Here is a 12,523-nt window from a genome sequence, read left to right as displayed (position 1 = left end):
CACTAGCTCTGGTACCATGTTATAAATCACGAGTTAGAGGATCTAAAGTGAATTCTCCAACAAATTCCAATCCAGTAATATAAACCTGAAATATAATAGCACCTTAATGATGAACACATAAAACTTCATGACAGTGCACAACGGAAGTATAGGTTCCCTTGGGCAAAATAATGAATAAACACACACGAATAACATGAGATTACAAATGAGGGAGGTGGTGTATTTATACCACTCCAGTAGGGTTAGGGGGCTAGCACCAAGGAGAAGACTAGGCCGACCCTACCTTGAAATATAATAAAAGATAATAATCCAATAATGGGTGTAACAACCCATAACTACCCACAATTTGGCATATAAATGGCATTAACTATCCATGCAGAAGGCTGGCATGTAACCACAAGTGAAGACTAGCCAAATATCTCAACAGGTATAGTGTTGTTTTGCTTGTTGCAGGCTACTTTTTTATACTAAAAATAATCTTGTGCACTATGCAAAAGCATTTTAATATTTATCACCATATCTCGAGAAAACATAATGAATACAATAACACAGGATAGAAGGAATTTGCATTAAACATTTGAAGGGAAAAACACACCACATAGGCATTTTAGACAGAAAAGTATGGATTGTTGAAGTATATCTACAGCATTTCACAATCATTTCTAGCAAATAGAAATGTGACTTGCAATATACACAACCATCAAGCCTAGAAAATGGCTGAGGACAAACAAAAATACAAAGTATTAATCCAGGTAGCATCCACAAACAACAAAGCTGTCTAAAATCTAACGTCTTAGAGATTAGATATAGGTTGTAACAATCCAAAACCATGTCTATGGTGAATACCTATCAAACGAGAAGAGCAGGCCTTCAAAGTGACTTACTTGTATTTAAGAAGAACATTTTGTTGCAAGATCTGGATGTTTGTTTTTGGCTTCTTCAAAGCTTGAAGCTTTTGGACTATAAAATCAAAACCCTGTGAATTGCATAGTGAACAAAAGTTCTTTTCAGAACTTGTTCTTAGTCTAATCAAGGTTAAAACATTGAATCTTAGACTAATCCAGCTTCAAACAGAATCTACGTGGAAATATGTCAGAATGGGATAAACCTTGTCAACTTTTTCATCCTGCCTTAGAAGAAGAAATCATTCCAACGAGTGTTTGAATATGCTTGATATTTATTATTATATCTTGACAATATATACGAACCTTTGAAATAGCTTTTTGACGAAGCCTCTCAAATTCAGGTTGGACATCCTTCAATGCTGCAGATGTTTTTGCCATTGGATCCACTTCGATAAACTTCAACTTCTTGCTTAGCATTTGCAACGTTCTCACATATTCTTCATTTACCTAAAATCACATTAGAACATTAGAAGACATCACTCATGGCAGCTTACTTGAAATAGCTCCTTCGTTAACAGGGAGGAAAAATGAAAACTCCAGTTGTTCATACATTCCGCAACACACAACATACACCACTCATCAGTCAGGACATAGTGATTGACTTGAAATTGCAGCACTGGTTGAAAGCAAAAAGAACACAAATCAGATATTCCATGCACTGCAGTACTGTGTAGTGCTACAACATCAAGTCAATGAATATGCCAAGATAGATAGATATATACGGCATCACTGATAGATTAATCAACCACAGTTTGAAAGAAACAGACTACCTCTCCATCCACAATTGTGTCGATCATCTTTGGTGGAACCACAAGATCTTCTATAAATCTTGCCAGATTCAGCTCAGCTACCTGCAAGACGAATGCAGCATTGAACTGATATTGTTAATACCATCCTATAAGGTATGACAAGATAATTTTGTTAATCTCCAGTGATGACCACAATAAGTAGGTCAATGGAACTGAAACGTACATTCAGTTTAAATATATAGTAGTGTGAAAGCAACTTCTGAAGTAACATTAACAACACAAATAAAATCTAAGAAGCTAGCTAAAATAAAATGTACAAGGAAGATGAAATAGGAAAATGCTGTAATTGCTCAAATAAAATGAGTCTATGCTCAGTACCAAAGGAAGGATGTAAAGGTCTGTTGGTGCTAGAAACCAAAGCCAAGTGAAGTGGCCAAGAAGCAGCCTCCTCCTCAGAGTCATCAATCACTGCAAAGGGGGTGCTATCACTTAGCGAAAACCCTGGTTGCGGGAAAATCCCTAAGGTAACCTCGAACCTGTTTTAGGTTGAAAGCTGGCCCTTCAACCCAGAGAGGGATCTCTCCCTCAAACTCAACTACTCTAGGTCACTGTAGTAGTAAGTTTCGCAATTGAGTTCTATGGCCAAATTTAGTTCATAGGATAAATTTGGTTGGGTTGTTTACAAAACACACCATTGGGCATGGAGTCCAATTCTAACAAATAATGCTACAAATATAATGAGCAAGCTACAAAAAGCATGATAGCAGCAAATCCTTCGACAAATTGAGAGTTTGGAAAAAAAGGAACTGAAGTGAGACAAAGTTTATAGTTGATTGAGGTAACAAATACTAATGGTTGATAAATACGAGAAAGGAGCATCAATGAATCTCAGTATCAGATACTAACATTTTCATAGATGAAAGAAAGCTTTTATAACATAGAAAACTGACAGGGAACTACAACACATAAATTTTCTGCAAATGCTCATCAAAACTGCAATATATTTAAGGTCTGCTCAAATACACTAGAATGCTAATGTTTTTACAATAAAGGCCAACCCTTCTTCATTACACAGTCTTTGTCTTTATAGAAAAGACAAATTAACTAAAAACCAGTTTCTAGCAAGGCTTAATTACAAAATCTAAAAATAATAGCGTACTTTATCGAATACAGGGATATAGAAAACTTCTTAATCCTATTTGCATCTAAAGATCATGTTGTTGTTGGAGTCATGGCTGGAGATAAGGATCAGCAAGTCGAATTTGGTGAGGTGGCATCCAAGTCAACAACTGTCCATGAGCTTTTTCCTCATGAAATCCTGAAAAATAAGGTCCAGTGATCCCTTCGAAAATCCAAAACCGTGATAATTGTTAGAAAACTGAGAGAGGTTTTTCTAAATGGGTCCATTGTGGACAAAAACCTCTTTCAGTTTCGTAAAATTCGTTTTCATTTGTCTGGGATATGATTTTGAAAACAATTACTAAAACAGGATTGCAAAATCCTAAAAAACAACCTTTCAAATATCCCTTCGAATATTTCAAACCGTAACACCTATTAGAAAACCGAGAGAGGTTTTTCTAAATGGGTCCGTTGTGGACAAAAACCTCTTTTGTTTTCATAAAATTCATTCTCATTTGTCTGGAAAGCGTGCCCGAAATTACTATGTTGTACAGGAAAAACAAAGTTTTAACTGGCCAATTTTATCGAAAACACTGATAAGCCCGTGTCAGCAAATTTGTTCAGAAAACATTATCGAATCACTAAAACTCCGATAGCCCCACTATCAGAAATTTCCCTGTTTATTACATCAAAAGCATTGGCACTGAAACTGTCACCCTTTTCTGAATTAAAAAAAAAAAGACACAAACAAACAAACAAACAAAACAAAACAAAACAAACAAAACAAAACAAAACAAAACAAAACAAACAAAACAAGACAAGAAAAAAAAACAAAAAAAAAAAATAAAAAACCTTTAAAAACAAAGCTTATTATGATAACAGGGGGCAACGTATTATCAAATAATATCATCTCGAGTAATCAAAGGCCAAGGGAGCTTGGCTTCCCAATCCAAGGAATAGCACAAGGGCGAGGGAGCCTATCTCTCCTAAAAGTGTCGCAAATATCGTGGTGTTATCATCGATCTCACAATATATCATGAGATTTCCAAAACAATGATAATATTGCCTTACTATACCATGATATATTCAAATTACAATATTTTTCAAAGACTTTCTGATGAATGATTTTTTATTTTTCTTAAGTTTGTTGATATTTTTTTATATTGTCCTTGATATCTCCTGATAAGTTATATTATCGACCCTCAACAATATATTCGCTAACACAATATTTGCAACAATGCTCATAGCATCTAAGGTTGTGAGGAAGAAACTAATGAGCAATACTCTATATAATATGAGCCTAACTATAGGATATCCATGAACTAATTTGTTAATTGCACTATTGGTGCTCCTCCGGGGATCCGGAGTAATCAATGAATGAATTGAATTGATTTACATGAGCAAATGAAGCTCAATAAGTAATACAGAGATATTTACAGAAATAGAAACATCAAGTTTCTATTAGGAAATAGAAACAACCAGTTTCTTCTAAGAAACTGCTAAAAAGATAAAAATAGAAACAGCAAATGAGAATGAGCATTAAACACTAAATAGCATTATTCTAATACCCTCCCTTAATGCTCAATCTATTTACAACACCGATAGACCCTCTGAATTTTACAAACTTATCAGGACCAAGAGGCTTAGTGAAGATGTCGGCGGGCTACTCCGTTGTGGGAACATATCGCAACTGAACGGATCCGTCTTCAACAAGCTGGCGAATGTAGTGACAATGGGTTTCTACATGCTTTGTTCGTTCATGAAAGACTGGATTCTTGGCAAGTTTGAGCACTCCCTAATTATCACAGAACAAGGGAGTAGGACCTGTCTGAAAAACATGCATATCCGCAAGCATACATCGAAGCCAAACTGCCTCACAAGATGCCTTAACTGCTCCCCGATACTCTGCTTCTGTTGAGGAGAGAGCCACTGCCTACTGTTTCTTACTAGTCCAGGTGACAGCACTGGATCCTAGATTAAACACATACCCATAATTTGAGTGAATAGTAGTAATGGTAATAGATAATCGTAAGAGAGGTTAACCATGCTCTTCATAGAAGCATTCGTTGAACCTCTACAAGGTTGGGTCGGAGCATTCAACCCCACTACTTTCCAAGAAGCAGTGAAGAAGGCTCGAGATATGAGCAAAGCATCAACCACATCTAAGGTTCCAACCAAACATTCCATTCCTCTCAAGGATAAAGCATCAACCACATCTAAGGTTCCAACCAAACATTCCATTCCTCTCAAGGATAAAGAAAGGAAGCCTCCCCAACGAGATTGGAACCAAAGAGACAGGTTAGATGATGAGACCTGAAGCAAGCTCAGGCGGAAGAAGCTTTGTTTCACCTGCAAGAACCCATGGGAACCAGGGCATCGTTGCATGGGAAAAGGAAAAATTCACTACACAGAAGTAGCATTTGATGATGAGGAAGAAGAGGAAGAAACCACTACACAAGTTGAGGAAGGGCCAATGTAGAAGGAAGTTAAAGAAGAACCTAGCAATCCGAAGGAAGAGCCACCCCAAGAAAAAGCAAAAGTAGAAGAGCAGACTAGCAGAGGAAAGAAGCCCCGACCATAGGTTAAGATTGCAACCCTTTCTGGCACGCCCAAATATTACACTTTTAGAGTAAAGGGAGTTGTCAAAGGGTAGTGTATCACAACATTGATTAATGGAGGCACCACACATAATTTTATCGACGTCGCACTAGTGGCCAGAAGAGGGCTCCCTATGGAAGAATTTGAGGGTCTGGATGTGATAGTTGCGGATGGATACAACTTGGAATGCACCTGAATGATTCTAGGTTTGAGTGTGACTCTCAGAAATTATACTTTTACTAGTGATTTTTATGTGATTGACCTGGTCAATCTCAATATGGTTTTGGGGGTTCAATAGCTATATTCGTTGGGAAAACATACAATGGATTACCAAGCTCTGGAAATGGAATTTAAAGCTCCAAATGGCAACAAGGTACTCTTGAGGGGCATGGCGAATGGCAGTCCCCAGGTTGTCTCAGCTAAAAGAATGGAAACAATATTCACGCATGGTGATATAGCTTATGCAACAAACAACAGAATCATAAGTCAAAAGGCCCCTTGTGAGACCAAACCGCAGTATGCAACAAACATTCAGCAAGTTTTGGACAAACACAACCAGGTGTTTGACGACATTCACCTAGGATTTCCACCCAAAAGAGGGTTTGAGCACACAATTGAGTTGGAGGAATGAACTAAACCTATGATAACCACGCCCTATCGCCATCCGAAGAAGTTCAAGGATGAGATAGAAAAGACAATCCAGGAATTGTTGGCCATGGGACATATCTGACCCAGCTCAAGCCCATTCGCATCATCTGTGGTTTTGGTAAAGAAAAAGGATGGCACATGGAGAATGTGCATTGACTACCGGGCACTAAATAAGAATTCCATCAAAAACAGGTACCCCATCCCTCGAATTGATGGATTACTAGATGAGCTACATGGAGCAGCATATTTCTCTAAGATCAACCTACGGCTCGGATATCACCAAATTCGAGTTTGGGAGGAAGACATGCCCAAAACAGCATTCCGCTGCTATTATGGACACTTTGAATTTCTGGTCATGCCATTTGGGCCAATCAACCCCCCCGCCACGTTTCAATCATGCATGAATGGCATTTTCAATAGGTAGTTAAGGAAGGTTTTGTTGGTGTTTTTTTATGACCTCCTCATCTACAGTAAGACGTGGGACGATCACTTGGCACACTTGGATTAGATTTTGAGTATCATGCAGGAACAGTCGCTTTATGCCAAGGTATCAAAATACGAGTTTGGGTTCACAAAGATTCTTTATTTAGGGCATATGATCAACGCTTAGAGGGTACAGGTCCACCAGGAGAAGATCCAAGCAATAGTGGATTGGCCTACACCTAAGACACTCATAGAGTTATGAGCATTTCTTGGGCTCTGTAGTTATTATTAATGATCCGTTAAGGGATTCTCGCAGTTAAGTGCGCCCCTGACAAATTTGACAAAAAAGGGGGCATTCAGGTGGACAGAAGCAGTTGACCAGGCATTCAACAAGCTCAAAGAAATAATGAGCTTATGCCCAATACTAGCCCTTCCTAATTTTGGCCAACCATTTGTATTGGAGTGTGGTATGTCCAGAGAAAGAATAGGAGTCGTCATAATGCAAAAAGGTCAATTAATCACATTCAAAAGTCAAAAGCTAAAAGATACAGAAAAGCTTTACTCTATATATGACAAAGAGAAGTTAACCATCATGCCCACATTGGCGAAGTTCAGACAGTATCTGGTGGGTAATCAAGTTGTTGTTTGGACTGACCACAAGAGACTGCGACATTTCTTGGGACAAAGGGACCTGAATGAACGACAACAGAAAGGGGTAAGCAAAATTCAAGCTTACGATTTCGACATTGAATATGTGAAAGGAAAGAAAAACGTGGTGGTCGATGCACTCTCCAGGAAACCCACAGCGTGCACCCTCATGGAGCTCACGGAAGATTGGAAGGCACACCTCTTCGCCGAATATGCTAAGAACCAGTTTGCTTGCACACTTTTCAATGGGATTATCCAACATAATAGGTACAAAATAATCGACGACGTCATCTACTATAAAGATAGGATATATCTAGTTCCCGAATCTACACTTAAGGAGAAAATTATGAAGGTTACACGTGATATTCCCTCAATCAGATACCAAGGGTTGTTCAAGACATACCGACAAAACCGAGAGCAATTCTCATGGAAGGGACTCACGGAAGATGTAATGAAGTACATCAAGGAATGTATGACATGTCAGCAAAATAAGGTTGAGCATACACCTCCAACAGGTCTTCTCCAACCTCTACCCATTCCAGAACAAAAATGGGAAAGCATATCGATGGGATTTATCAAAGGATTACCCAAGGCGGACGGGAAGGATTGCATTTACACAATGGTAGACAGATTGACTAAATTCACACATTTCTTTGATATCTCAGCAAATTACTCGGCCAAACAAGTGGCAGAACTCTTCTTCAAAGAAGTCTTCAGACTACAAGGGTTGTCGAAGAACACGGTGGGCAATCATGATAGTAGATTTATGGGGGCATTCTGGCATGAGCTTCTAACTAGTTGGAACTGAATTGACCCCTAGTACCAACTATCACCCGCAAATTTACGACCCAACGAAATTGTGAATAAATGGATTTAAAGGTATTTGCGCAACTATGTGACAGGTCAGCAGAAGGCATGGATCAAGTGGTTATATCATGGGGAGCATTGCTACAACATCCCCCACCACCTATCCATTAGAATGACACCCTTCAAGGCTCTGTATGGGTATGATGCACCCTTCATCATGGGTATTTGGGCAAGTTTTGGGTAAGTTGGGCAAAAAAAACCCAAATCTGGGGCTTTGAGTAAGACAAACAACCAATTAAGAAAATGAAACCCCTCAAGAAAGTCTATAAATAAAGGGGGCTTGCATTCATTTTGGATCACCATGGTGGATCAAATCATTATGTTTTGAGCATTGCTCTAAGGGTTTTAAGACCCCTTTTTCTTTGTCAATTTCAGTGGTGAAAGATTCCACCGTAGTTGACAGCTCTTTCTTTCTCTTTCTGTCTTGGGCATAAGGTTATTGGTCTGGGCAATAAATTATGGCTATTGGTTATCTTCCTGTGGCAATGAATTTCTCTAAGGCTTGAATTACAATTCTGGAAGCAGTGAAGGTCTATTCTAGAGCAGGAACATCTTGAAGGAAGCAGCGAGTTGGCATTGCATGACTCTGTGCCAACGAAATTCTCTAGAACATCCTCCCTGAGACAGTGAGGTAACTGTACAAAAGTTTATTATGACAGCGAGTTCATTGGAGCTTTGTTTATGGCAGCGAATTTACACAATCCACCATCCTGAGGCATGTGACGTCTTCTAAGCCTCTTCTTGTAACAGCGAAGAGTAGTTAAGTCGTTGTCTGGATGATGTTGTTCTTTCTATATAATTGCATATGTTGCTAATGATGTTATGAGGAGAATGAATATGTAAATGATGAAAGGTATATAAATGAAATTATCAAAGCAAAGAACAATTCAGCCCTCAGAAAAATTAACACCAAGAGGGGCATGGACCCATAGGAAAGTATCTCCCTGTTTACGCCAATGACCCTTCAAATTAAAATAGAGATCGAGGATTGGGATGTCAAGAGTTTGTCACCTTGGTAATTACTGGTAATATATTAAATTATTAACGGGATAGAAAACGTAAGATAAAGGAGAATGCCAAAAAAATGTAAGCTAAAGGAGAATGCCAACGTTTACTTAAATTTTTAACATTACCATTAATTATTTTAGGACGTTTGAGAGTGGTTCCAACCTCAACAAACTTCATGTGTAAAAAGTAGAATTTTATATCACATTCACAATTCGTCACATCGATAGTTTCCAAAATTTTAGGGTTGGATAAATTGTAGCATTTCCACCAGATTATATCATGTGTAAGGGCATGGGATTGGCATTGGTCAGCACCACTAAGCTATAGGATCTTTCATCATGTAAGCATCTACAAGAGCTAATATAGACATGGGTTTCCTTCTAAATTGTCATTTATGTGTATCATTCTTATTTTCTTCCTTATTTTGCTGCAAGATAGTGTGTTATTTAACAAAAAAAACCTATATATCTTTATTTTTTGTGTTTCCTATATTCCATGTTTCCCCCACGTACCCATTTTAGGATGTTTGAGAGTGGTTCCAACCTCAACAAACTTCATGTGTAAAAAGTAGAATTTCATATCACATTCACAATTCGGCACATTGATAGTTTCCAAAATTTTAGGGTTGGAAAAATTGTAGCATTTCCACCAGATTATATCATGTGTAAGGGCATGGGATTGGCATTGGTCAACACCACCAAGCTATAGGATCTTGCATCATGTAAGCATCTACAAGAGCTAATATAGACATGGGCTTCCTTCTAAATTGTCATTTATGTGTATCATTCTTATTTTCTTCCTTATTTTGCTGCAAGATAGTGTGTTATTTAACAAACAAAAAAACTATATATCTTTATTTTTTGTGTTTCCTATATTCCATGTTTCCCCCACATACCCATTTTGGTGGAGTCACGTTCCCGAGCATTCAACATGTTTCCACTTATCAAGCAACTTAGTCATTGATGTATGTTAAATTTCCCTGAAACTGTCACTCAACAATTTATTAACCTAGTAAATTGCAAATCTACTAAATAAATGCATGACTAAGTTCTTAACACTTCCAGCAGAAGCAAAAAATACACCAATCTCAATCACAAGTGGCACAAACAAATTCTGCCCAATCAATGCTACTTCATTGATAACTCAAAACCTACTTGGGCCCCTGTCATAGGATAATGACCCAACTAAGAAAATTACAGTTACAACATACACTAGATCTGATCCAACAGATCATGCCTTAGATCTGTCCCCGATCTCCTTGGCTGATTTGGATCTCCAATGCTGCACTTCTACACTTCCTGAAACCCAACACACTTGAGTATGACACTCCTCACTTGAGGAAATCCCTTTGTCAATGGCTAGTGTCATTGCACGGCGCGTCTTTCTCCCCTCCTTAGCCTTGCTTTATAACTTTACATTGAGCTAAATGCCTAACCCTAATCTCCAAAGTGATTGACAACCGAGATTATATCTCACCTCACTTAAGATCAACGACTGAGACTTTTCCTAGGTTTCTTTACCTCATTTAGCCAACATAATTAATTATGTGTTTTTCCTAAGTTAAACTTAGGCTATATTACATTAGCAACTTACTCACACTTGAGCAAGTGTCCTAAGGAGACTTTGGGCAACTTCTACATGCCTAGACACTTAGGCCAGTGCAGAAGTACCTGCCCGAGCTACAAACATCAACCATGTACACCTCTATGGGAGGTAGTTCACATCTAGGATGAAATGTTAGCTTAATTATTAATATCATAAAAGGGTTGTTGCCAAGGTGCTTATTGACTGTTGTAGATTAGTTACATTTCTACATGTATGTTCATCTAAATCAAGAGAAAACTTTTAAAGTACATTCATTTAAAATCACCACTTGTGTAACATTCTTCCATTCTCAAGGTTCTCAGTCAGTTTTCTGTAAAAAATTCTTCCATCAAGGTTTGCCCAAAACCAAAGCAAAGTTTATATACCTCCACCCTGTTATTCAGTATGGTTGCAACAATACCAAGATTACAAGAACAAGATTATAATATTATAAGAAAGAATGACAACTGAATAATTAGTTATGAAGATCAAAGTATGTTAATTTCTCAAATACAAATAGCATACCCTCCGATTTTTCAGCTTCAAGCCCATGCCCATGGATTTCTCCTGAAGTGTCTTGATTTCTGAGCTAATTGATCCTATCTCAACCTGCACAAACAAACACACTTTCAAACATTAGGTAACCATATTAAAGAAAGAGCATCCAAAAAAATGACTAGAATGGGAATAGGGTATCAGTGGTTCAATACTGCACAGCATCCTATGAGTGTAAATTTAAATTTTATCGTGCCCTGTGTCTTGCTGTCATTCAAGTCCACAGAAAACAATGCAATACATTCTCTTCGTTCTTTTTGCAACAGTAAACCTGAACAATAAGGAACTTATCATTCAGCTTACAAATTGAGGAAATTATAGGAGCATGCACATCCATGTCCATAGAGATTGCATAATGATTGGATCGGCATATAAAATCATATATTCAAATGTATGGACTGGCAATATCAGATGCAGAGATTTGTTTATTTTATTACCTTTTGTGTCAATGAGCAAAATAAAAGAACTCGTAGATAACTTTTGTAAGAGAGTCTTCAAGTGCAGATTGGGTGTTCAAACATAGTTAAACTGTATTAAGTCATTTCATGGATCCAAAGCCAGGGCTCAAAAGTATGGCTTCCAACTCCAACCAAAACGAGAATCAGAAAAGGAGTTACAGTGCAGTAGGTGCCAAAAGGAGGGTCAAACTGAGAAGCCTACCAAAAAGGCATTCATTCATTACTCTTCTATGTTGTGATAAGCATAGGAAATGTGAAACTAAAAAAACAAGAGACAAGGATGTGACAGACTAAACCAAAAATATATTTTGTTCCATAACAAACTGATTTTTATAATGTTTACTCGAGGATTACATATAATCCTTCATACCTTGCCACAAAAGGTTATACCCTTTCTTATATCTATCTATCATTATTATTATTGTTGTTGCATTAGCTGATATAATTTATTACTAATCAAGCCCATAACTTTCATCCTTCGAACATATTTTGAGTTGTAGTTACATGACATCCTATGAACAAGATGGACTTTTAATGATTCAATTTCTAGTGATCCTGAAATGTTGATATAATCATCACTTGGCTGCATTGTGAACACCTTCTGATGTAATCTTTCATGTGTTCCCTCATGGAAGGCCCAATGAAGTACCATTGTAAATGCAGCAAGATTTTTTTGCACACCAAAGTTCCCTCCATATGATGAAGAGTGATCCTCCTTCAAAACAAGGCATGCTGACTGCATTGGAATACAAAGCTGATTCAGCTTGTACACCAAGCCATTCCAAAGTGTATAGTCTAGGAAGGGGATCTAATTAACCACTGTGAGCTGCATGATGAATTCCATGATGGAAGGAAAATATGGGTTAGCGGAATACATGTCCTTCCATTCTTCATATATTGCACATATCACACATCCAAGATGGGAAGGACCTTCGCAAGGGCTCTTCTAAGTAAATCAGCC

At 37.8% G+C, this 12,523-nt stretch overlaps 1 protein-coding gene across 3 annotated transcripts in view; it reads right to left on the bottom strand.

The window, feature by feature from the left end:
* LOC149265076 (vacuolar protein sorting-associated protein 52 A-like) overlaps nt 1–12,523 on the bottom strand; it is a 354,902-nt gene that overhangs the window by 174,849 nt on the left and 167,530 nt on the right. For all 3 annotated transcript variants that reach the window (XM_089429125.1, XM_089429130.1, XM_089429133.1), the window contains 4 exons: nt 11,075–11,158; nt 1,676–1,756; nt 1,209–1,352; nt 885–976 (listed from right to left, as the gene is read on the bottom strand). In XM_089429125.1, the coding sequence (XP_089285251.1) occupies nt 885–976; nt 1,209–1,352; nt 1,676–1,756; nt 11,075–11,158 (401 nt within the window). The remainder of the gene's footprint in view (nt 1–884; nt 977–1,208; nt 1,353–1,675; nt 1,757–11,074; nt 11,159–12,523) is intronic.

The sequence above is a fragment of the Pinus tabuliformis genome, chromosome 6 (genome assembly GCF_031772625.1).
Source record: "Pinus tabuliformis cultivar Carrire ecotype Pingquan chromosome 6, CPIR1, whole genome shotgun sequence".
NCBI classification, from domain to species: Eukaryota; Viridiplantae; Streptophyta; class Pinopsida; order Pinales; family Pinaceae; genus Pinus; species Pinus tabuliformis.
The sequence above is the reverse complement of the archived record's forward strand: the minus strand, read 5'-3'. Positions and strand labels throughout refer to the sequence as shown.